This window comes from Acanthochromis polyacanthus, chromosome 23 (assembly GCF_021347895.1).
Source record: "Acanthochromis polyacanthus isolate Apoly-LR-REF ecotype Palm Island chromosome 23, KAUST_Apoly_ChrSc, whole genome shotgun sequence".
Taxonomy (NCBI): domain Eukaryota; kingdom Metazoa; phylum Chordata; class Actinopteri; family Pomacentridae; genus Acanthochromis; species Acanthochromis polyacanthus.
The window spans coordinates 25,502,840-25,525,089 of record NC_067135.1 but is presented as its reverse complement, the minus strand read 5'-3'; the positions used below and the strand labels follow the sequence as shown (position 1 = coordinate 25,525,089).

General features: G+C 36.4%; 3 protein-coding genes across 6 annotated transcripts in view; 2 read left to right on the top strand and 1 right to left on the bottom strand.

Moving 5' to 3' along the window:
• LOC110971042 (butyrophilin subfamily 2 member A2-like) overlaps positions 1-22,250 on the bottom strand; it is a 184,496-nt gene that overhangs the window by 113,522 nt on the left and 48,724 nt on the right. The gene's annotated exons all lie outside the window — the stretch shown is intronic.
• Positions 1-22,250, top strand: part of LOC110972306 (butyrophilin subfamily 3 member A2-like) — a 113,777-nt gene that overhangs the window by 64,290 nt on the left and 27,237 nt on the right. The window lies entirely within an intron of this gene.
• LOC127532331 (uncharacterized) lies at positions 6,672-20,254 on the top strand. The gene is made up of 11 exons (XM_051943934.1): positions 6,672-6,807; positions 6,882-6,944; positions 7,520-7,780; positions 13,029-13,289; positions 13,367-13,495; positions 15,940-15,987; positions 17,007-17,081; positions 17,159-17,206; positions 17,500-17,556; positions 18,578-18,649; positions 19,389-20,254. Exons 1-11 carry the CDS (start codon positions 6,777-6,779, stop codon positions 19,394-19,396), a joined length of 1,053 nt encoding a protein of 350 aa, XP_051799894.1. The 5' UTR covers positions 6,672-6,776; the 3' UTR covers positions 19,397-20,254.

Below are 22,250 nucleotides of genomic sequence, written 5' to 3'. Positions count from 1 at the left end.
TATATTGGGGAAAAAAAGTAATAGACCTAAACTGGTGCACTGGGTGAAACAGATGCTCATAGTATATCCTCTAGAAAGGGAAAAATTAGGGAAAAAAGTTGTCTATATTTGAAAAGGTGTGGGGATCATTTAAAGACTTTGTGAGAAATTTTGATTTGACAGAAGATACTGATTAATTTAAATTAATAATTTACTGTCGACCTATACAATATAATTAGTGCATTTAAGTATGTAATGTACTATTTGCTTTCATATTTGGCGGTATGTAAGGGCTTTTAACTCAATCCATTTCCGGCAAGGTAATGTTTATTGTTTTTACATTGTTTGTTCTTGTGTGCGTGTTTCTTTTTCTGTCTTTTTTTTTATAACTAAAATCTGTGCAATATGTAAACAAATTCCTTGCCTACAAACCTAGGACAAGAAATGTTGGCATACAGCGCTTACAGTGATTTTCATGTAAGAAACAAATAAAGACATTGTTATAAAAAAAACCTCTCTCATATAGTATGTTGTACAAAAACTGTAATAGTAAAATATGTTGTACATAAAACATCAAAGTAACGCATTAAAGGTCATAAAAAGCCATTATAGTATAGTATGTTGCAAAGAAATGTCAAAAAAAGTGCCATAGTACAGTATGTCAAATTTTTTTCATATGGTAGGTAGCACATCATAGTATGTAGTATGTTGTAAAAATAAAAGACATAGTAGCATATACTGTTCATCTGATGATCATGTCTTAGTTATTTAGGTTCTATCCTCACATTATTTAGTCTTTCTATATTAACTAACACCCCCCCCCCCCCGACCTCTTCAACAGAGTCTTGGTTGGCACTAAAAATTATGACATAACACAACAAACCTTTGAACTTGTACACTGTATTTAATAATTACTCACATAAAGTATACTGCTGAAGTGGAATCACTGCAACACAAATACACACATACACTACAACTTCAAAACAATTTTGAAAATTACAATATATTGCAGTTTTATCGCTAATTACTAATTACACAAAGAAGTAACCAAAGTAACAATTTTGAGGTAGTCCAATCCACACTAGGGCCTTGTCAAAGCCATCACGTCACGTCACGATACAGCACACAAACACGCAAGAAGAAACACATTGCAAAGATGCGCTCACAGAAAAGGGAAGAAAAGCTCTCGAAGCGTCGGCCGGACAGAGTAAAACAATAACAGAAATGTTTCCTGTAGCCACTGCCGGTCCATTACAGGCACAGGGGCCACAAATTGCACCGTCTGTTATTGTTTTACTCTGTCCGGCCGACGCTTTGAGAGCTTTTCTTCTCTTTTCTTCTCTTTTCTTCTCTTTTCTCTGAGCTTTTCAGCCCCTCCTTTACGTTTTTTGACGTTCTTCTCCATCTCCAACTGCCTGGCTGGGCTTTACTGCTCACACCGCGATATCAAGTCTAAACTCTACTCAGCCCAGAGCTGTCACCTGAGGGCGGGGCTGAGCGTGCGTGTGGTGTGACGCATGTGGGCCTGCATGCCTGTACAGGGCTGATGAATGGTTGGATGCTCGTCCCATTCGGCCGCATATGGATAAATAAACAAAATTATTTAATGAATACCAGCGCACCGGCCCAGATGTGGACCGGCCCTTCGGTCAAACGACCGAATGAAATAACATTCAATCTGCCCCTGCGTCACCCAATAAACGAACATTTCATTCATCTTTTCATCTGGTTTTAAAATTACGAGCATTGTGGTAACTTTTGTTCTTGTGAATCAAGACCACCAACATTTAAGGGCAAGTTAGCAAACGTGGCTCAGAAGAATAGATTTTCCATCAACCCTCTGAAGTCCAGGAACTTTCTGGATGTTTGTTTGTTTGTTTGTTTGTTTGTTTGTTTGTTTGTTTTTAATTGTAGTTCACTAAAATTAAAAAAAAAATGGAATTGATATGAGAAACATTTTTTGTTCCTGTTGGCTTCAAAAGTTGCTGGGTAGTGCAGAATTTTTTGTTTTTTGCAGAATCTAGTTGGAGCAAATGTTTTAACCTACACATTTTTAAAATTACATCAACAGGAAGGTTGATGAGGTATCCTCAGTTCTTATCGTCTACGACAACACATTCATCCTGATCTGTAGTTGTGGTTGCATCATAGAGGTGAATAAAAAGTTCTAGATGTAGAAGAGTTTTGTTCATTTACTCACCAACAAGGAGCTCCACAAAATACTCTTTATTCTGTTTGGGAATGTAGCATCTGTATCTTCCATTATCAGATATTTTCAGTTGGGTGAGCTTCAGGGAACCGTTGCCTTGTTTCAGTTCGTTGATGGACATTGACACTCTTCCTTTGTAGGCTTCGTTTTGATCATTCGTAATTTCCTTCCCGTTGTGCCAAATATACACAAATCTGGGCTCCAGATCCGGCCTCCCCCACTCCACCGTCACCTGAGCAGCATCTAAACCAGCTTCCAGACGGCACGGCAGCACAGCGTCTCCACCAACCATCGATACAACGCGTTGAGATGGAGCCATGGCCTGACACTGACCTGCACAAAATAAATGTAGCTCACATCAAACAATCACAGCTTAAAGTTGGTGTAGTGAAAAGGTGCAACTGGTACTGTAGACATGGACTTCATGCCATTAAAATATGTTTTGTTAAGAGGAACAGGACCTGACTGTAATGTTCTTGTCTTGTCCAGAAAAGACCTTAATTAAGCATCTTCTAGTAAATAGTTTCATCTTCTTAAACAACAAAACAAGTAAAAGAAGAGTAATGTTTGGAGAACGTGGATTTGGGCTGCCATAAAAGAATGTAGTTCTGGCTGATTTTTAAAAATCTGACTCAGAATTCTTACTTCAAACACATGATTCCAGCTTCAACTTGAGAATTCTGATTCTTTTGGAATTGAAAAGAATATCCTTTATTAGTCCCACAAGGGGACACACACCTATAGCTAAATTAAAGACATACAGAATAAGATATATATAGACAATATAATCAATATAAAGAAGAAAAACTGAAGAACACAAGGATACCAGCAACACAAATTTAAGAATATTTCCGTAAATGAATTGTACTTTTAAAAATAATTGGTGTATACATGTTTTGAGCTATATTCTGATTTGAAACACAAAATCACAATATTTACATGAGAATTAAAATTCTTTTGAACGTGAAAATTCAGACTCTTGAAATATATTTTGACTCTTATCAACTCTGAAATTTCCAATTTTAACCTGACGTTTCAGCTTTTTGGTCAGTTCTTACTTTTTTGAGCTGAAATCTGTCCTTAAACTCAGAATTTATTCTGACTATTGTCTGAATTTAAATGTTAAATTCCAACTTGAAATTAAGAATTCTGACAATTATATTAAAATTATGACTGTAAAGTCATAATTCAGTTCAGACTTTTTATCCTTAATTAAGTCTTTAAATTTCTAATTCATTCTGACCATGTCTGAAATCTCACTTTCAACTCAGATGTGTGATTTTGTACAAACAATAGACCCTTTAATGACCCACGTCACGAATGACGTCACAGCTTTAGCTGGAGGCAAAAGAGGAAGCCCGCAGCCGTGACCGAAAGGCGAAACACTGAGGGACTAGGCTTTATCAACTTTTCTAAAATGTCGTCCTGCTGTGTTTTTGGATGCCAGAATAGGAGGAATGACATTGGCGAACGCAAATTAAAGTTTTATAGGATTCCACCGAACACTCGTGCTCAGAGGGCACGAAGACAGTTGTGGTTAAATGCACTGAGGCGAAAAGACTGGACAGAGACGATCAGCTGCAGTCAAATCCAGCCATTTTCAGTACAAAAAATCGCTAATATTCTATTTGTAAATAAAAAAAAATTACGAAAAATACAGGGAATATTGGACGCGCATCGCGAGGTGCATTTCCTCGAAAACGACCGATTCGTGGATTTTATACCGACTTCAAGACACGTTTTGGACAAAATAGTTTACTGGCTTGTGTTGTCTGGATGTAAAAGGTTGGATTATGGCCGTTTTTTGTGGAATATTTTCATCTGTGTGTAATAATAAACCCGGAAATGTGAGTCGCGCTGTGTGCGTTGAAGCCGTGTATGGAGAACGGATGGATGGATATTCGTTGTTTGTCAGACAAATGTGTTTTTCTCACCCGCTGTGGTAATCACATCTGAAAGTGGTTTATACCGGCGGATTCATGAGAATCTAAGCTTTCCATCGGCGTATAATGTTCATATAATCGCGTTTGCAGCCTTCGGACATTCTTTAAATTCCTATGCAAATTAGTAAGTGTACCGCCGGCGGTACACTGAAGTTTAACGGGTTAAAAATGCTCGAGTTTGCAGCGCAAACTCCAGTCCCGCTTGACTTCCAGCTCCGCTTTTGCCTCCAGCATAAGCCTCGCCCACAAAAAACGTCACAAAGTTTGTAAACAAATAAAGGGTCTATTGGCAGGAGCTCCAATAAAAGCTTAAATCCATTTCAGAAAAAGTAAAATACCTGTTCAGAGCGTCAAAGTGTCGCCTCTCCTCTCAGTGAGCTGTACGGTCAACAGCCTCTGATAAGGTTTGGACTTTGGTCATGTAAAATACAACGAGGTGTGGTCACTGCTGACGTGTCTGTAGCTTCACTTTATTCATTCTTCATCTAAAACTATCATCCAGCATTAAATCTACCAGGAAATAAGCCTTAAAGTTAAACTTATAAAACAATGCAGACAGAAACAAATCCATATTTCTATGAGAATTTAGAGTTTTTAGGGTTTTTTTAAATTATGTCTAATGTTTATTCTGAACTCATTGTTCCTCCTCTAATAAAAGTGTTTGTACTTTGAACAGATAAAAATAAAGTGTTTTTCCTCCTTTTTGTGCATCATCCAGGTATGTATAATTATAATTTATAATTAAATATAATTTTAATATTGCAAATTATGTAGACTTATTATAAACATGGTGACTCTATTTTTAGCTTCATGCTTTAAATTATCAGTAAAAACTGAGAGAAAACAAATTACTGAACCTTTTGTACAGTTGAAGAAAATGATTGAAGTTGTGCTTTTATTGCAGATTGAATGTAATGATTTACAGGATGTTTGTTATTTTATCACACAGAGCAAACACTGACATGTTCCCCAGAATGATTAGACATTATTTTCTCTTTGCAGAGGTGAACTCCTAAAATAAAAGAAATAAATAATGAAATCATTAACTGTAATTTGTTCAACATTTTACTGACATCTCACAGATTTTCCATGTTACATTAAATTACAAATAGTATCTATCAAAACCACAGAAAAGAAAATAAACTACTTGTTAAGCAAAAAACAAACAAACAAGCTAACACTGCAATGTCCACATTAAGTAAAGCACAATTAAAAAAATAAATAATTTGTTCACATTGACTGAAAAATTACACTGATTTATTGTATTGAATGTTTTTGCAAATGAACTCATATATATATATATATATATATATATATATATATATATATATATATGAGTTCATTTGCAAAAAAATTCAATACAATAAATATTTTATATTTTACAGTCAATGTGAACAAATTATTTTTTAAATCACAGATTTCCTCTCAGGTGATACCAGCTGTGTTTCTGTGTGACAAAACGTTTTTGAGAAATCTGGTTCTGAAATTACAACAAACTTCTGCATTGTCTCCAGTGTAATTCAATGAAAAGATAAACACAAAATAATGGATTTAATTTATTTTCAATGATTCAAAAGGTGGTTTCAAAGATGAGTCCAGGTCACCTGTGTGGAAAAAGGCTCAAGACTGTCAGGGACCCCAAACAAAATGGTCATTAGGGGCCCCTTGTTACCACCTCTGCAAGTCGGTTACTATGTGTGATGAAATACTGATTCGTGTTGAGCACATATTTATTCTAATTTCTATGTCAAACAGTATTTCATCCTCATGGTTCTTATAATAGTAGATTCCAGATCATTTCTCTGACATAATTATACTGATATATCTTAACTGCACCATTTTATTTTAGATCCATTCAAAAATTCATGTTTTCATCGCATGGAATCAGTTATTTCTTTGATATAAGTAAAGAAGTAAAGATATAATAATAAAGATATAAGAATAAGTAAATCTGGAGGTGTTATCACATCAAATGATGGAGGATCTCAATAGCCAAGACGGCTCTGAAAGAAATCAAGGTACATCATGTATGACCAAGATATAAGAGCTTAAATGGTCTAAGGTTCATGTTGCTGAACCAAGTTGAGGTGAAAAGAGGCTTTGTGACTGCAGAGGGCAGAGTTGTATTGTTTACAGATGTTCAGATTCAGCCAACAACAGACAAAGGAGAGGAAAACAATCATTTCAGAGGACTGAGGGCTGATTTCACAATGATTTCTACAGAATATGCTGTTTCCATCTATTTATAATGAACAGGTCAGGTTGTAAATCAGGCTCTGATTTGGAAAAGACGCAAACTTTCTGCACTGGAAACATTTTGAAACAGACAAATAAGCAAATAAACACATGTTGCAGCTTCATGGTATTTGAAGTTTTCGACTTTAACTTCTGCTGTCTCTACTCTGAGGACCCACGCACATTTTAAAGGTTACTCATTTAGTTTTTCACTTTCAAACGTTCAATTTCCTTCTTTTACATCAAACCAGTTAAGTTATTATCACTAGTGTAGAAGCAGCATCTCTCATAGATATTTATGGACGCGCTGCTGCTGCATCAGAAATAATTCAGACAGGAAGAGGAGGTTCTGAGCTCTGTGATGTGTTGCAGAGGTTCAGTCTGATGCTCAGACAGTCTGCAGCAGCATCATGGAGGTTACAGCTCTCTGCATCAGACTCTGTAAGTACAGATTGTGTCCACTTCATCTGTTCAGTCGCCACATGTTCCATCATCGGTCTGATTTGTCTCTGCAGTGGTGGATGTGTTCGTCCTGCTGGCTGCACAAGTGGACCACAGTTACTCTGCTCAGAAAGCTGGTGAGTTGGAAACATAAAGGTCTGCTATCGCTGTCTGTTACACCTCTGAACCACAGAACCTGCTGGAAGGTTCAAAAGGTATGTCATTTTTAAAGATTGCCAGAATTTCACCACTTCTGAGCATCAGAAACTGTGAAAAAAAGTCCAATTTACCATTTTAATCAAATTATTCAAAAAAAAATCTAAGCCTGGAATTGTGATAGTTCATCACAATCACATTTATTTGAATCCTTCAAAGATTTGTCAAAAATAAAACATTTGCACTAACTTGACTTGTTAGAAACAAACGATTCTTTCCCACACAACTGTGAAGCTATCAGTGACTCATGACAAATAAATAGTGAAATACCTACAGTTTGTCATCAACATTTTATTTCCAGTGTTGGTAACACCTTTGGACACTTGGAAGTACTTTGGACATGCTGATTCCAGGTTACCTCAATTTTGTATAAAATTATATATTATATATTATATATTTTGTATAATAAATAACCCAAAAAATCCAATTTTTGTCTTGCCTTGTTGAATCATAGATATTTCGTCTTGATAAGATCTCTTCACTGCTTTGCTTTCAGACACAGTTTTTCTTCGTGTTGATCCAAACAGACTTCAGTTCTCTGAGTACGAGTCTTTCTCTGTGACCTGTGAGGGGACTGATGGTGAATGGAGAGTGATGAGGAAGCTGCAGAAAGCCTTTGAAGCTAATTCTTCTTCTAACACGTGCATCTCATTGAAACCGTCCTGCACATTTGATCCTGCATTTCAGATAGACAGCGGAGAATACTGGTGTGAAAATGAAGACGGACGAACAAGTGACACCGTCAACATCACTGTTGGTAGGTTGAGTTTTCAATGTGTTTTAAAATGTGTAAGCTTCAATCATGACTACTAAAGTGTAAATTAGAGGATTATTGTAAATCAGAGTGGTAATCACTCACTATTTAATGTAAAACCATTTAAAACTAGACTTAGTGTTTTGCTATCTTTGCTGCAAATATGCTTTAACCCTTTTAGTCCATGGGCCAGACCAGATATTGGTACCACCTCAGGTGACCAAACCAAAGTGGTACTAAAATGTACATTGGGTTAATATAAGTACATTAGGATATGATAGTCTTTCCACACTGGCAGCTTAATCACTTTTTGTGAAACGGTCACATTCACCATAACTGCTGTATTGCAATCCATTTAACCCTATGAGACCCACAGCTGCAACATTACAACATTTTTTTTAAGGCTGTCCAGCTGTACCTATTTCTGCCTGAATGTAGACAAACACTGCATATCCCAGCACCTCACACTCTGAACTGCAAAATTGCAACATTTTTGGAATGTATTTTAGGAAAATATTAATACTGTGAGACATACCACATTCCAAGTTCAAACAACATGTCTTTCACTGACGCCCCCAGCTCTCTTTAGGAACAATTTCAATAATTTTCCAAACAAGTATTTGATCTGTAATATTTTTTCTTCATATTTAAAGATTTCTAGTGATAAACAACTCCAGTTATTTTTAAAAAAAAAGTATAATACAGTTTATGACAATTATTAGCCACCCTATGAAATTTAAGTTTGTTTTTTTAAAAATTCCCAAGTGCTGTTAAACACATCAAGGAATTTCTGTCTCAGCTTTTCCAAACATCCTAGTTTATTTTAAAAGCTTTATTTTATTTTGCACACAGAAACAAAATTATTCAACAAAAACCAAAAACTGCCAGGGTCAAAATTATTAGCCCCCTTAAGAATTTACCTTTTTATAGAGCCAAACCACCAACCACTGTTGTGCAATCATGTGCTTTAACTTTGTAATGCTCACAGCTTGTAATCAATTAATCAATCAGTCAATCAAGTTAAAACAGGGGGTTGTCCTCCACTTTACTCACAGTATAAAAACTTAAGGATTTGAGCTATTACTTGAGAAAGCATCATGCCAAAAACAAAAAGAGAAAAAGAATTGTTGATGCTTACAAAGCAGAAGAAGGGTCTACAAAGTTATCACAGCATTCCTAAGTGTCCAGAAGTGGAGAAACAAGTCCAAAGATCACTGTCCCCACAGTTAAACACGGCGGTGACAGTATCATGCTGTTAGATGCTTCAGTGCGTCTGGAACTGGGAATCTGGTCAAGGTTTAAGGAATCATGAAGAAAGAAGGATATATGAAGATTTAGAAAGAAAACCTCCAGCAGTCAGCTGCTAAACTGGGTCTGGGTCTTCCAACATAACAACGACCCAAAACTTATGTTGCTCCTGGTGAAGAGCTACCTCCAGAAGACCAAAGTGAACGTTACTGACTGGCCTGCACAAAGCCCTGACTGGGATCCCATTGAAAATCTGTGGGGTCAACTGAAGACAAGGTCCATGCCAGAAGACCATCAAATCTGGAGGAGATGAGAGATTTGTCAAAGAAGAACGGGCTGGGATTCCTCAGGAGATGTCAGAGACTCGTTATAAACTACAACCAACGACTGGAAGCTGTTATCCAGCAAAAATGATACACAACTGACTATTAGCATAATGGGGGCTAATAATGACCCTGGTAGTTTTGTTTTTTTTATCAAATAATCTTGTTTCTGTGTTCCAGCTCCAACATAAAACTAGGATATTTGGAAAAGCTGTGTTAAAAATTCATTGATCTGTTTAACAGCACTTGAGAATTTTTTGAAAAAAAACAAACTTAAATTTCATAGCGGGCCTAATAATTTTGTCTTCAACTATACAATGGTGCAAAAGTGCAACACTGGGCTTTAATGGATGCTGCTTGTTTATACTGATGGCCCCATACACTGGGTCAGGAGTAAATTCATCAGTTGTACCATCTATATAAAAATATACAGTGTCTATACTGTATACCACAGCATATGGGGTTAACTTTAAAAGCTTACCCAGTTAATTTAGTATAGGATTAACAGTATATTAACAGGTACTGTACATCAACTGCAGTATGATTTGTTATCTGATTTGTTTGTGCTTCATAGTTCAAAAAAACTGCTGCCTTCAGTTTCACATATAAGGAGACACAAAGAAGAATGAAATCCACCAGTTAAGAGTCCTCAGACACCAGAAATCCTTATAATGTTCAAGCAATTCCAATATGTAAAAATATAAACTAATAGTGGAGGACTGATTTAATACAATTCCACTTTTGGAAGTTCAAAATAATAAAATAAAGTTGTAATAAGATAATTTTCTTAGTTTTTTGTTGTTGTGTGGAAGTGCATTCTAGCATCGATTGCAATTAGAGCTTTGATTTGTTAAATTAATTTGCATTTTATTGTGCCGTATTCAACAATTTCATATCAATACAATTCATTTCAAGATATATATTTTGATACTATTGAATCATCGATGCCTGATCATCTGTGGATTTTGTTACAAATTAAGTTGTAATATTTGTATACACGAACAGCGGCTATTGCAATTTTGCAAAGTTATCACAAAATCCTGAAAAATCAAAGAAATGAAAAAGTCTCATGATTTTCTTGATTAGAGGCTAAAACAGTTTAAAAAGGAAAAACAAATTACATCATCAATGGGTTTCAGTGGGTTAAATCTTGCAGAATGCAAAGATCACATCTAATATAACTCAATAATCAAATAAAACTGTGAGAAATATATTATACATATAATCTATTATAATAATTAAACATCAGACCCAAATGAATGCATCTTTTACTGCTTATTTGATAATTGTGTATTTGCCTTCACTTGTTTTTTCCTATAGAAGGAGTTATTGTTCGGTCGGTGTACGTTTGTTTTCAGGTCCTTTGAAGAAACTGCTGAGATGTCCAGTTATGCAAGTTGCCTTTTACAGTTCTAATTAAGGTTAATTAAGCTGAATTAGATCAGTTAACTATGGTAATATCCTTTCCTTTTCTAGGATTAACTTTGAATTAACTTGAATGACTGCCTTTATTTTATACGATGCTGGTACGTGTAAGAAATGACTCCTACCTGTAAATTATGTTTTCGTCTCATTATAACTCTGTACTGTTCACAGAGAATCACTGCATAGAACAACAGGATGGAACTGATAAAAATGTAATTAAAATCAAAACTGCAAAAGCATTTGAAAATTCAGCTTCGTAATGGAAATAGTCTTTGCAACAGCGTTTTGACATAAGATTAATTCTGGTAGCAGTCTGTTATAACCGGGTTATATTTTGAACTTGTCACCACAATTTTGACAGTTTTGACTCCATTTAAAAGGTATTTTTTATGCTTAACTGGAAATTATAGTCTGCTGTCTCATACTGACCACAAATCACAAGACATGATTTGTCTTTTTTTTTAAACATCAAAAGAATTTAACTTTGAAATTGTTCGTCAAATTGTCACTATTTTATTGTCTCGTCCTGCTTACAGATAATCTTGTTACCATAGCAACCAAATCTCAGTCTCATGTTTGTTATAGTATAGGACTTTTGGCTCAGGCTCCATGCATTTCATTGTGGGTCATGTCCATTAAACCAGTGATAACATATATTTAGCTGTGAGTATGCAAGGGCTATCATATCAAAATGCAAACTAGAGACATATAGCAAGTTAAAAATACCAAAAGAAATTGGTCACCTCGGGTGGTACCGATATCTGAAATTTTGGGTCCTGGACCAAGGACTATTTAAACTCTACACAACCTGTCAGCAGGTCTTTTCTTGAAAGAATGTCCCAAAGTGACACCATGATTTACAGCCAGAACCTGTACAAGGGCCATTCCAGAATTGGAAGACATTTGTGCTTTAAAATCTTTGAAAAATTAACTTGCTCTTTTACAATTTCGGCTGCATATTCATCAATAATAGGTAATAAACTATCAAAGGCTCAGCTTACACATCAATGGTACCATTTTTATTCCATGTTTTATGTGTTCTTTGCTAACCCTACTCTAATCACAGCAACAGGGTTGCTAATCCATGCTAATGTTATCTTATTCTCAGCAGTAGAAGCTAGATATTTAGCTAGCTGTTACTGCTGACCAAGAGGACAAACTGACTGATGGAAAACAGTCCAAAGAATGAGTCTGATCCTGATAATATGAGGTAGAGACATTCAGTCAAGGCCTAGAATGTTCTGAAAGTATGAAAAATAGCAGAGAAGACACAGCTTTGCTCTACATGTTCTTTTAGAAAACTGTTTGATGATGCTAATTTCAGCGTTTCATGTGATTCGCTGTTTTCTTCTTCTACCAGCTAAAAACGTTGTGCTGACAAGGTTGTTGTGGGACACACATTACATGCATAACAACTATTATATTAAATATCATGTTGATTTAAATAAAAAAAATTCCCACAATTACAAGAGACATCAATGACAATACATAATACCAAAAAAGGATATTTAAATTTCATTTTAACTGTTTTAATTGAGATTCAATTTGGCCATCAGGGGGTTGGGACAAGAGAAATATAGCATTTTAAGGGGAACTCCAAACTTATTTAATATTTTTAAAAATATTTTCGAACATTCTTTTCTCTCTCTCTGTTTTTGGGAGGATGTAAAATTTCCTCCAATTCTAGTATGACCACAAAACAGGAAAAAAATGAGGGATTTTCAACTTTCATAGAGTCCAAATCATATATGACCTGTTTCTATCAGGAAAAATTACCAAAACTTAGCTTAAAATTATGATATTTCATCAAATTCACTTTGTTCTATGTCTTATAAATAATCAAAAATAAACCCTTTGCTCAAACCAGAGTAATTAAAATTAAAGATTCTTTGATTCTCATTGCATTGACAAGACATGACAGTCATAGATTACCAACAGTCACATGACACACGTTTAAAGTTTTCAGCTGATCTGCAGTCAATGTTTACACAGAACAGAGAGGAGACAAGTCTGGAAACACACTGAATTATAACGTACATGACTGATGAAATAAATTCAGCATGGCTCAGAAACAGAGAAGATACATTCACAGCATGGTGAAACATCTTTCTACTGCTCATGTAGTGCCCACATATTGCTAAAATTTTAGTAACACTTGGAGTTCAGACAGTTAAAAGGCAAGAAAGTTCATGTTTCAGATATGACTGACTTTTTCAAATGTGATGAACAAAATACCTTTTTATCGTGTTTCTCAGCTGGTTCTGTGATGCTGGAAATTCCTGAGCAGCCTGTGATGGAGGGAAATGATGTGATTCTTCGCTGTATCAACAAGAAAACTAAGTCTAAAGACACAGTTAATTTCTACAAAGATGGCATCTATCTTGGGACGCGGTATGAAAGCATGATCTACATAATCCAGAACGTCTCCAAGTCTAATGAAGGACTCTACAAGTGCAGCATCCCCAGATATGGAGAGTCACCTGAGATGTGGTTGTCTGTAGAGAAACAAAAAACAGGTGATTAGTTTATCTGTTGTGTGTAACCATGTGTTTGTTTAACATGTTTAAGATTTTCATGTTTCAAATCTTTTCAGAATCCCCCAAAGACATTGATCTGTCAGACAGTGACGTCCCTGAAACCCCCATGTTATGGATTGTTGGTGTTTTATTGGTGGCTCTGCTGTTGCTGCTGATGGGAGCACTGCTCTGCAGCAAACACAAAGGTACAGCAACCTTATTCTCTAGAAATGATGTTGACTTATGGATATGCTTTCCAAATCACAATGGAAAATTAATCATTTGCTGGATTATGATAGGTAAAGATTGTGATTAACTGTCCTACAACTCGAGTAACTCTTCATTTGCTGTGGTGGAATCACTGAATCAAAATAAAAAAAATCACATATTTTGGTTTCTTTCATAGATTTATTATAGATCATTTGGAAAAATGACAAAATCTGCTGGATCATTCATAAACTTCTGCTTGTATCTTTGACCACTTCTCGTGAGATTTGTTGTCTTTCTGACTCAGACTTGTTGCTTCATCAGTCCACAAGTTCTTGATGGGTTTAATTCAGATCTTTGGGGAGACCAGTCTAGAACCTTCATTCTAGCCTGATTGAACCATTTCTTTACCACGTCTGATGTGTGTTTGGACTCCTTGTCTTGTTAAAACATCCAACTGTGTCCAAGATCAACCTTCCAATGATGGCTTTAGGTTTTCCTGAAGAATGTGGAGATAATCCTCCTTTTTCTTTATTTCCATTTCAGCTCCAGTTCTATAAAGCATGATACTGCCACCTCCATGCTGGATGGTAGGTTTGGTGTTCTTGGGGTTAAAGGCCTCACCTTCTCTCCTCCAAACATATTTATGCTCAGTTTTTCTTCCATCTGACCACAGAACTTTCCTCCAGAAGGTCTTTTCTTTGTCCATGTGATCAGCAGCAGACTTGAGTGGAGCTTTAAGGTTCTGCTTCTAGAGGAAGAACTTCCTTCTTCATGGATCCTCTCAGCTCATGTTGATGTCAAACCCTGTGGACACTGACAGCGGTGTTCCAGCAGCTTCTCATTCATTCACACCTGCTTTCTGATGATTCTTGCTTGTCTCTTGACCATCCTGACCAATGGTCTCTCAGCAGCAGGTGGTAGTTTGTGTTTTCTTCCTGGTGGTGGCAGTAACACAATTGAACCATGAACTTTATTCTGACAAACAGGTGATTTTGGATCTGAAGCTGCTTTGAAATGGCTCCAAGTGACTTTCTTACTTGTTCAAGTCAATGATTTTCTTTTCCAGATGTTTGCTGAACTCCTCAGACTTTCCTTCTGTAGTGTTTGAGTCTAATGAGTGGATCTAATGGTTCTATTTTTAAAGTAGTTCAGAGGAGTCATCAGCTGTAGTCATTTGTAATGGTTCACGAAAATTTAAGAGACACTAAGAAAAACTGAATAACACAACTTTCTTCTTGAATGAGCAGATTTTATAGTTTTACCAGAAGACCTTGAATAAATGCATTAAAGAACTGCAGGATTCACACACTCGAAAGGAAGCAGCAGTGTGGAGTTACATCTAAGTTATGTTAAAGCTGCTGTCCGGAGTTTGAATCGCAGCGTCTCCCAAAACACTGGTGGTCCCTCCCTCTGATTTCGCCCCTTTATTTGTGCACGCGTGCAGTACCTGAGAGGAGTGCCCGGAGTGCTGCAGCATCTTGCCTGTTTTGCTGTTTTCCCCTCTTCTACATTTAGTACATTTAGTAAATAATAAAGGAATTACGTTAGAATGCTGTATTGAGTCTAACTTGTCCTAATACCAAAATAACATGAATCTGCTAGGACGAACGAGTAAAGTTTCAATATGTGATTACACTCGTGTATCCCTCTGGATGACGTTGTTTATCAAACTTAGTGCATTTACGCGTGTATATGTGTTAGATTGTTTATTTATTTCTATCTAGAGTTCAGAATTGCATGACTCCTCTGACGAAGAGTATGTCCCAGACGCCCCAACATCTTCCTCCAGAGGTCGGGCATCTAAACGAAGCCGTCAGCCGGGCTATGGAGGCCGTGGTCGGGGAGCGAGGCGAGCACCCCGAGCCAATAAACGTCCTGCAGTCTCTTGGCCTGACAAGCCGTGGGATTGGTAACTTTTCTGGAAGTTGCTGAGCCCTGATGCTCTCTCCTCCACAAGCAAAACAAATGTGCGCGCGGTTGCGTAGTGCGTAGCTCGCCCACCTCTGCATGGGCTTGCTTGCTGTGCGCGTAACCGTTGATTGACAGCATGACAAAGCTGAAGCTCGAACTTGATTGGTCGGCAGCGACCGGCGCTTTTTGGAATAACATGGGGGTCTATGAGAGGAAGGCGGAGCTCAGGAATAAATTTTCATATCGCGTTACACTAACTTTATATTATAGTATCGAACTAGACTAACACATTTAAGCTTTGTTAAAAAATGATACATAAATTGAAAACAAACGGAAACTCCGGACAGCAGCTTTAAGGCAGGTTGGAATATTTTCATGAAAAATCTAAATCTTTTATATCTTTTATAAAAAGACAAGCTTTTAGGGGTTTAATCAATGACTGTAGAAGGAGTTTAATAACAATGTACTTATGATCATTATTACTTTGAAACACACAAGCTGTTGTTTTTTCTATTTGTTACTTTTTCAGTCTGTCTTTCATCTGGAAAATCATCACCAGGGCGTGACGACAACATGGGTGAGAAACTCCAACCAAGTTCTATCGTATTCATGTGATAGAAACTATTTAAGGATGGACGACAATTCATAATTTGAAAACCTTCTAACTTTGCTGCCAAAGACATGTTTGCAGTTGTTATTTCCCAGGGTTTTTTTAAGCTAAACTGGACATGGTTTGAGAGATGCTACTTTCAGACATTCAATGTTCAGTGTGAAATATCTGAAGCATCACTTCTTATCTTAGCCAAAATGAGCCAATTTAGTCCTCTTCAGCTATGCAGTACAGTAAAATCAGTCAGTGAATTTGAGTTTGATATGGTTATATTATGAAAAATTTTACTTTTGCAGGGCTAAAACATAATTTTCTTAAAGTCTTTAATGAGAAACTCAGCACTTCCACTTCAAGTGGCCCTGGGAACTGTTACAAGGAAAACTGTGAACATACAAGGTGATTTTCCACTGCAGGAACTCATGGCAGGTTCAAGATGGCGGTGAATCTTTATAAGAATTGGCCCTTTCTGTCATTCTATTTCCATGTTGGTGCAATACCTAACAACAATCCCAATGTTTGTGTGATCTGTCAATTCAGTGCTCTTTATAAAAATATATGCCATCTGTTTTTACGTACAAGACTTTCTCTGAGCAGATCTTCTCCAGACTTTATTTAATTCAAGAGACACTACAAGGTTTTCCACAGGGTGGAAAAACAGACAGAAGTGGTTCAACTAATCTGAAATATGGCAGCTTTTTAGGTCCCATTACATTAACACTGGGAAAGTTAGAGGAAACAAATCTAGGACAAAAATGTCCTGATGGTCACGTAAGAGATAACGTAAGCGAGCATGCTAATGTTACCATCCTCACTTATGACTTACGACACGAGAATGTTGAGGATTTCTGAACAGTAATATAACTGTGCAGCTTTATAAAGATTATGCTAAATGTTAGCAAGTGCTCATTCATGCATAGGGTTGAGTTGAGTTGAATTTTCTGTCCAGCATTTTCTGACATCTTTGTTCTCCTTTTTTTATCTTGTAGTCTTGAGAGAGGACAATGTGACCGATCCACATCATGCAACATATGCTGTTGTTAATAAGCAAAGGAAGAGGAAAGGTAGGTTACTTTTTAATGAGCTTTGAAGTCAGAAAATGATTAGAAAAGTAAAAATAAAATGAGAGACTTTGTTTCAGGAGGAGATGATCCGAACCACATGACATACTCTTTTGTTACAATGTCAGGTCAGTGGAAATGTAGTTTCTGTTACATTACATTTAATTCTGTTAGCTGGTGTTGACTTTGTTGTAGAATTAGTCGTCTGTGGTGCTTATTTCTGTTTGAAATAATGTGAAACTTTGCATTCATAGACATTATTACACTGTAATCTTATGAATTTCACCAGCTGGCAGCGTTGGTGTACAATTCTGTGTCTGAAAAAGTTCAGTGCTGCAAAAATAAATACAACAAAACAAGCTTTCAAAGTTGAATTTCATATTGATTAGATGTATGTTTCTTTATCTGTTTCAATCAACAGAACCAGCAGCATCCAGTGCACTAGAGGAGGGCATCATCTACTCTTCAGTCGGCATAAGTACGTGTTCTAAAATGCTACATCACCTCTTCTTCTACTGGTGGAAATGCTTTCTCTTGTTTTTGTTGGAGTGACATTTTCTCAGGAACTACTGAGGATAAAAACCTTAAATTTTCACTATTGTTCCTCATCAGGTCCAACATTCAGAATCTGTGAGATTAGCCGAGTCAATCTAACAGTATGTGATTATTTTTGAGCTGAAATATGAAAAAAAAACAAACCCTGAAGCCGTCATGAAAAGTCTCACTTTTGAGCACGTATTTTAAATAAAAGTGATAAAGCAGAAGTCAGCTAGTGATATTTACTGAACCGTGTGTAGCTGCATGTCACAATGATACAAAACATGTAGAATTATTTTTTATCATACAATATTTGTTGGGTTTTTTTAACGGTACACAACTTTTCCAGTCTTTGGTTTGCTCATGTCCCAATGTCCTTGAACTGTGTTACTACACTAAAATTAAAAAGCACAAAGTCTATTTCTGTTCCAGCTCACATTTCTACTATTGTACTGTTCCTGGTTTAATTTACTTTCAGATTCTATTATTTACATTTTACTCTTAACTTTAAAAAACTGAAGTTGTAGAAACAGGTCAGCTCTTAATTGACTGACTTTCAATAAACATGAGCTGATAGAAGTCTGTAGAGCAGCTTTCTTGCAAGTACCTGCAGTTTCAGGTGATAATTTGGTCACCTCAGTTAAAAACCACACGAGAGCAAACACAGACTGAAACTGGGTCAGTGTGTTTATTTAACCACCAACAGTAAGTTTCACTGTGGTCGGTTTTAAAGTATTAAAACCAAATGTAGAAGGTCAGGACAGTTGAAGAACAACTACAGCTACATGATCTATAACTACAGCACCATTTTTATCAGAGTTCTTTTGAACTTTAGCTGTAATAAAACTGCTCCACAAGAAGTAGCTGCTGCAAATTAAAAGTAATATAATGTGCTTTTAGTGCTGTTTAAATGAACAGAAAAACCAAACTGTGCATTTTGTATTTATTTGTTTCCCAAACAGACAGACAGGTGATGAGAGCAGCCAATGAGCCACGTAGAAAGGAGGACGATGTCATTTACTCTTCCATTAACAGTAAGTTACTTTACTGCAACCACAGCACAAATCACTCCTGTGATTTGCTCCTGTCTCATTTTTCCTCACTGTGGGCTAATTTTCCACTGCAATCTAAAGTCCTGGACTGCTATGGAAACAGAACAACCATCAGTAGAAGTCAAGAGAACTCAGGAAAGACACAGATAGAATTCAAAAACAATTTTATAAAGTTGAGGTTTGTACATTTTTTAGCCGACAAAATGGAGAAACAGCGTGGAAACAACTCGTACAGCAAATGCTCACAGATGTTAACAACACTGGAAAGAAAAGGAGGCTCTTTCTAGTACAGATATTTTAACGCTTAGATGTCTGTCTCTTATATGCTCAGTGTAAACACTGCCTGCAGTTCAACCTAATTCTGCTCAGAACTTTATTCACATTACTGCTAGTCACAGCTGAGTCACTAATGGCTTACAACAAACTGTGCTGAGTAATGCAGAATTTTTAATTTATTTTATTTAGTTGGAGCAAGCAGATTATTTTTTAAGATTTTTAAAATGACTTAGATTTGGTTATTCAATGTAGCGTCATTTCACAGAGAAATGATTCAAGAGCCACCAGAAAGTTCAAAATCTGACAGTTCTGTCAGTTTTTAAGGTTTTTTAATTGTGAAATGTGACGTCTACACTGAGGCAGGCTAATAACAGACTGGGATCATGAACTCCACTGTGTTATGTAGTTTTATTCTGAGTTTGTGCTTATCCTCTGTGTTTTACAGGAAAGTGACAGCTGACTGAAGACGAGGAGACGCTCAGTTTAAAGCTCTGCTTCTGGATTTTACTTTGCAAAGGAGGAAGACATGCTCAGGGATGTTACAGTAACTCAGCACCTTTTCAATTTATGACATAGTTTTCAGTCTGTATAGAATAATATTTAAACTTGTAAAGAAAAGTATGCTAATTTGCTCCTTTTAAATTACTTGCAAAGCCCATTTTTAACAGCCTCTCCATAACCAATGCTGTATTTTCAATCAAAAACTAACAAGTGGTGTAAATTCTGTCCAAATACTGTTGTACTCTTTTTTTAAAAAGTGAATCATCTGCTTTTATATACAGTAACACACAATTTCCTCCCTGTGAGTGGATGTTTCTCCAGCTGTTGTAGTTCAGTTGAAGGAAAACCACAATAATAAAGAAAAAAAGCCAAACGCAGCCTTTACCAATGTTACGTTCTTGTGCAACACAGAGGTCATGGTGAGGTCACAGCAGAAATGATTGGAGGTCTTTGACACCAAACAGCAGGATTTCAGTTGGTGTGGAAACCAAAGATGTTTCAGTTCTTTAAAAAATAATCAACCGTCAGGTTTTAGTGTCACTTCCTCAAACTCAAAGATCTTCTTTTAAAAGCAGCCACAATCACAGGGAGACATTAGACTGTCTGTATATAAATCTATATGTTTTATAAGAACAAAAACAGCTGACAAGGCAGGCTGAAAAAAAGTGGATTTAACAGAAAAAGAAAGTTTAAATGCAGCAGTGTGACACTATTTTTATATAGTTTTAACTTTTCACAGATGTTTCAGCAAAGTGACAGAAAGTTTAGATCAGACATTGTTTGATCAATAAAGCCTCCTTGTTACAAGAAGTTTTTTCATGCATTTTCTTTTCTAAACTTTATTTCTTGTCATTACTACAAAAAAACTCACATGAGATCAACACAGGCTAAAATTAAAGGCCCTTCAGTGTCTTTATTTGACTTCAGCATAAAGATCTTTCTAAAATGATTTGATGCCTTCAGGTGCTTCACGTGTTTCTTGACCTTACCCTACCCTGAACGAGGTTTCTGTGGTTCGTCTTCTTCAGCATCGCGTCTATTTGAAGAGTGTGCAGTTTGCTGAAGACGAGTGCAGAAGATGCTGCAGCTTTTTATACACATTGACTGTGGTCAGCCAACGACATGATGCTGGTGAAGAAGCAGACAAACCGACACTTGTAAAAAGCAGTTCGTTTCCATTAACGTATGAAACCGCTATCTTTGGGCTTTTTGAACCCACACAGTTCTGACGTTGGACTGAAGGTGACTTTAACAGAAGCCTCTTCTCTTAAATGTCTCTTTTCATGCTACAGCAGCACCACTAAGCCTCAATTAGTGCAGTAAAAACATTTAAATATTAGACGATTGGTTTTGTAGTTCCATATATGCACACAAAAAAACATGATGGCGACCTCCTGACGGCAACAACAAGCACCGCTGCACTAACTTGCAGCTGGTTTTTTAGGTCTTTTGTCAGCTCATGCATGCATTTTCACAGATCACTCAGAAGAATACTGTCTTTTTTCACCAATGCATCCAGTTTCTTCCACTAAATCAGAGTAGAGTCAGATCATTTCAGACATCCTTTAGTCCAGTTCCTAATGAGGGTCCCATGGTGTTCCCAGGCCAGATGGGATACATAATCCCTCCAGAGGGTTCCTTATCTACCCAGAAGTTTCCTCCCAGATGGATGGAAAACCTAAAGGAAAGCATTCAGGTGGAGGAATCCTAACCAGATGTTGAACAACCTCAACTAATTACCCAGTGTTTATTTTCGACGTCTCTTTGGGTTTCAAAAATGATTTTTACCGTCACCAGTGCTGTTTCGGCACTATGCTGCTTTTTAAATCCTGTCTGAAACTCCTCAACCAAACCATTTCTGTGCAGATGCTTACATAATCGACTTGCAGCGGCTTGTTTAAGGATTTTGGAAATAAAGGGGAGGTTGGATACAGTGCCATCATGGACTAAAACAGCTGTAACAGTTTGATTACTGCAATTTTAGGAGCCTGGATTTCGTTATGAAGAAACATCTTAAAGCCTATTTATGTCTCACTGTCTATGTTTCATTTTTGCTGTGAAGCACATTGTAACTTCTTTAAATACTTAAATAAACAATGGATTTCAAAGTTGGCAGCTCACTCTGTAACAATAACAGTAAAGGAGAAGTTGTGGTCAGCTGAAAATTGTGCTGCTTCCAGAATAATACAGTAATTAAAAACACTCAAAGTGGGGAAAAAACATCAATAGGACCTTTAAAAACTTGATTTCATTTACATTTTTCATGAGGTTTATTCAATTTTGAACATGAATAAAACAAAAGTAAAAGACTGATGTAATTGTTATTTGCCACAGTTGCAGCAAATGTGAATTAATTCCCCTTTATGTTTAAACTTAAGGTAGTTCCCATAGTTTTAGTGATTTTGCTCTTTGTTCAATTTCATCTAAATTTCAATACATATAATTCAAAAGTTTGGGGTCACTGAGAAACATCCCTATGTTTGAAAGAAAAGCAGTTTTTTCCAATGAAGATAACGTTAAATGAATGATAAATCCAGTCTAGACATAGTTAATTTGGTAAATGACTATTCTAGCTGGAAACGGCTGATTTTTAATGGAATATCTCCATAGGGGTACAGAGGAACATTTCCAGCAACCATCACTCCTGTGTTCTAATGCTACATTGTGTTAGCTAATGGTGATGAAAGGCTAATTGATGATTAGAAAACCTTTGTGCAGTTATGTTAGCACATGAATAAAAGTGTGAGTTTTTATGGAAAACATGAAATTATCTGGATGACCCCAAACTTTTGAACCGTTGTGTAAA

What these genes read in the sequence shown, in the direction of transcription:
- LOC127532331 (XM_051943934.1), top strand. Translation starts at nt 6,777, where the DNA reads ATGGAGGTTACAGCTCTCTGCATCAGACTCT. An exon ending in TTACTCTGCTCAGAAAGCTG is followed by an intron (nt 6,945 to 7,519) that starts GTGAGTTGGAAA and finishes CTTTGCTTTCAG; the next exon opens with ACACAGTTTTTCTTCGTGTT. An exon ending in CTCTTTTGTTACAATGTCAG is followed by an intron (nt 17,207 to 17,499) that starts GTCAGTGGAAAT and finishes TTCAATCAACAG; the next exon opens with AACCAGCAGCATCCAGTGCA.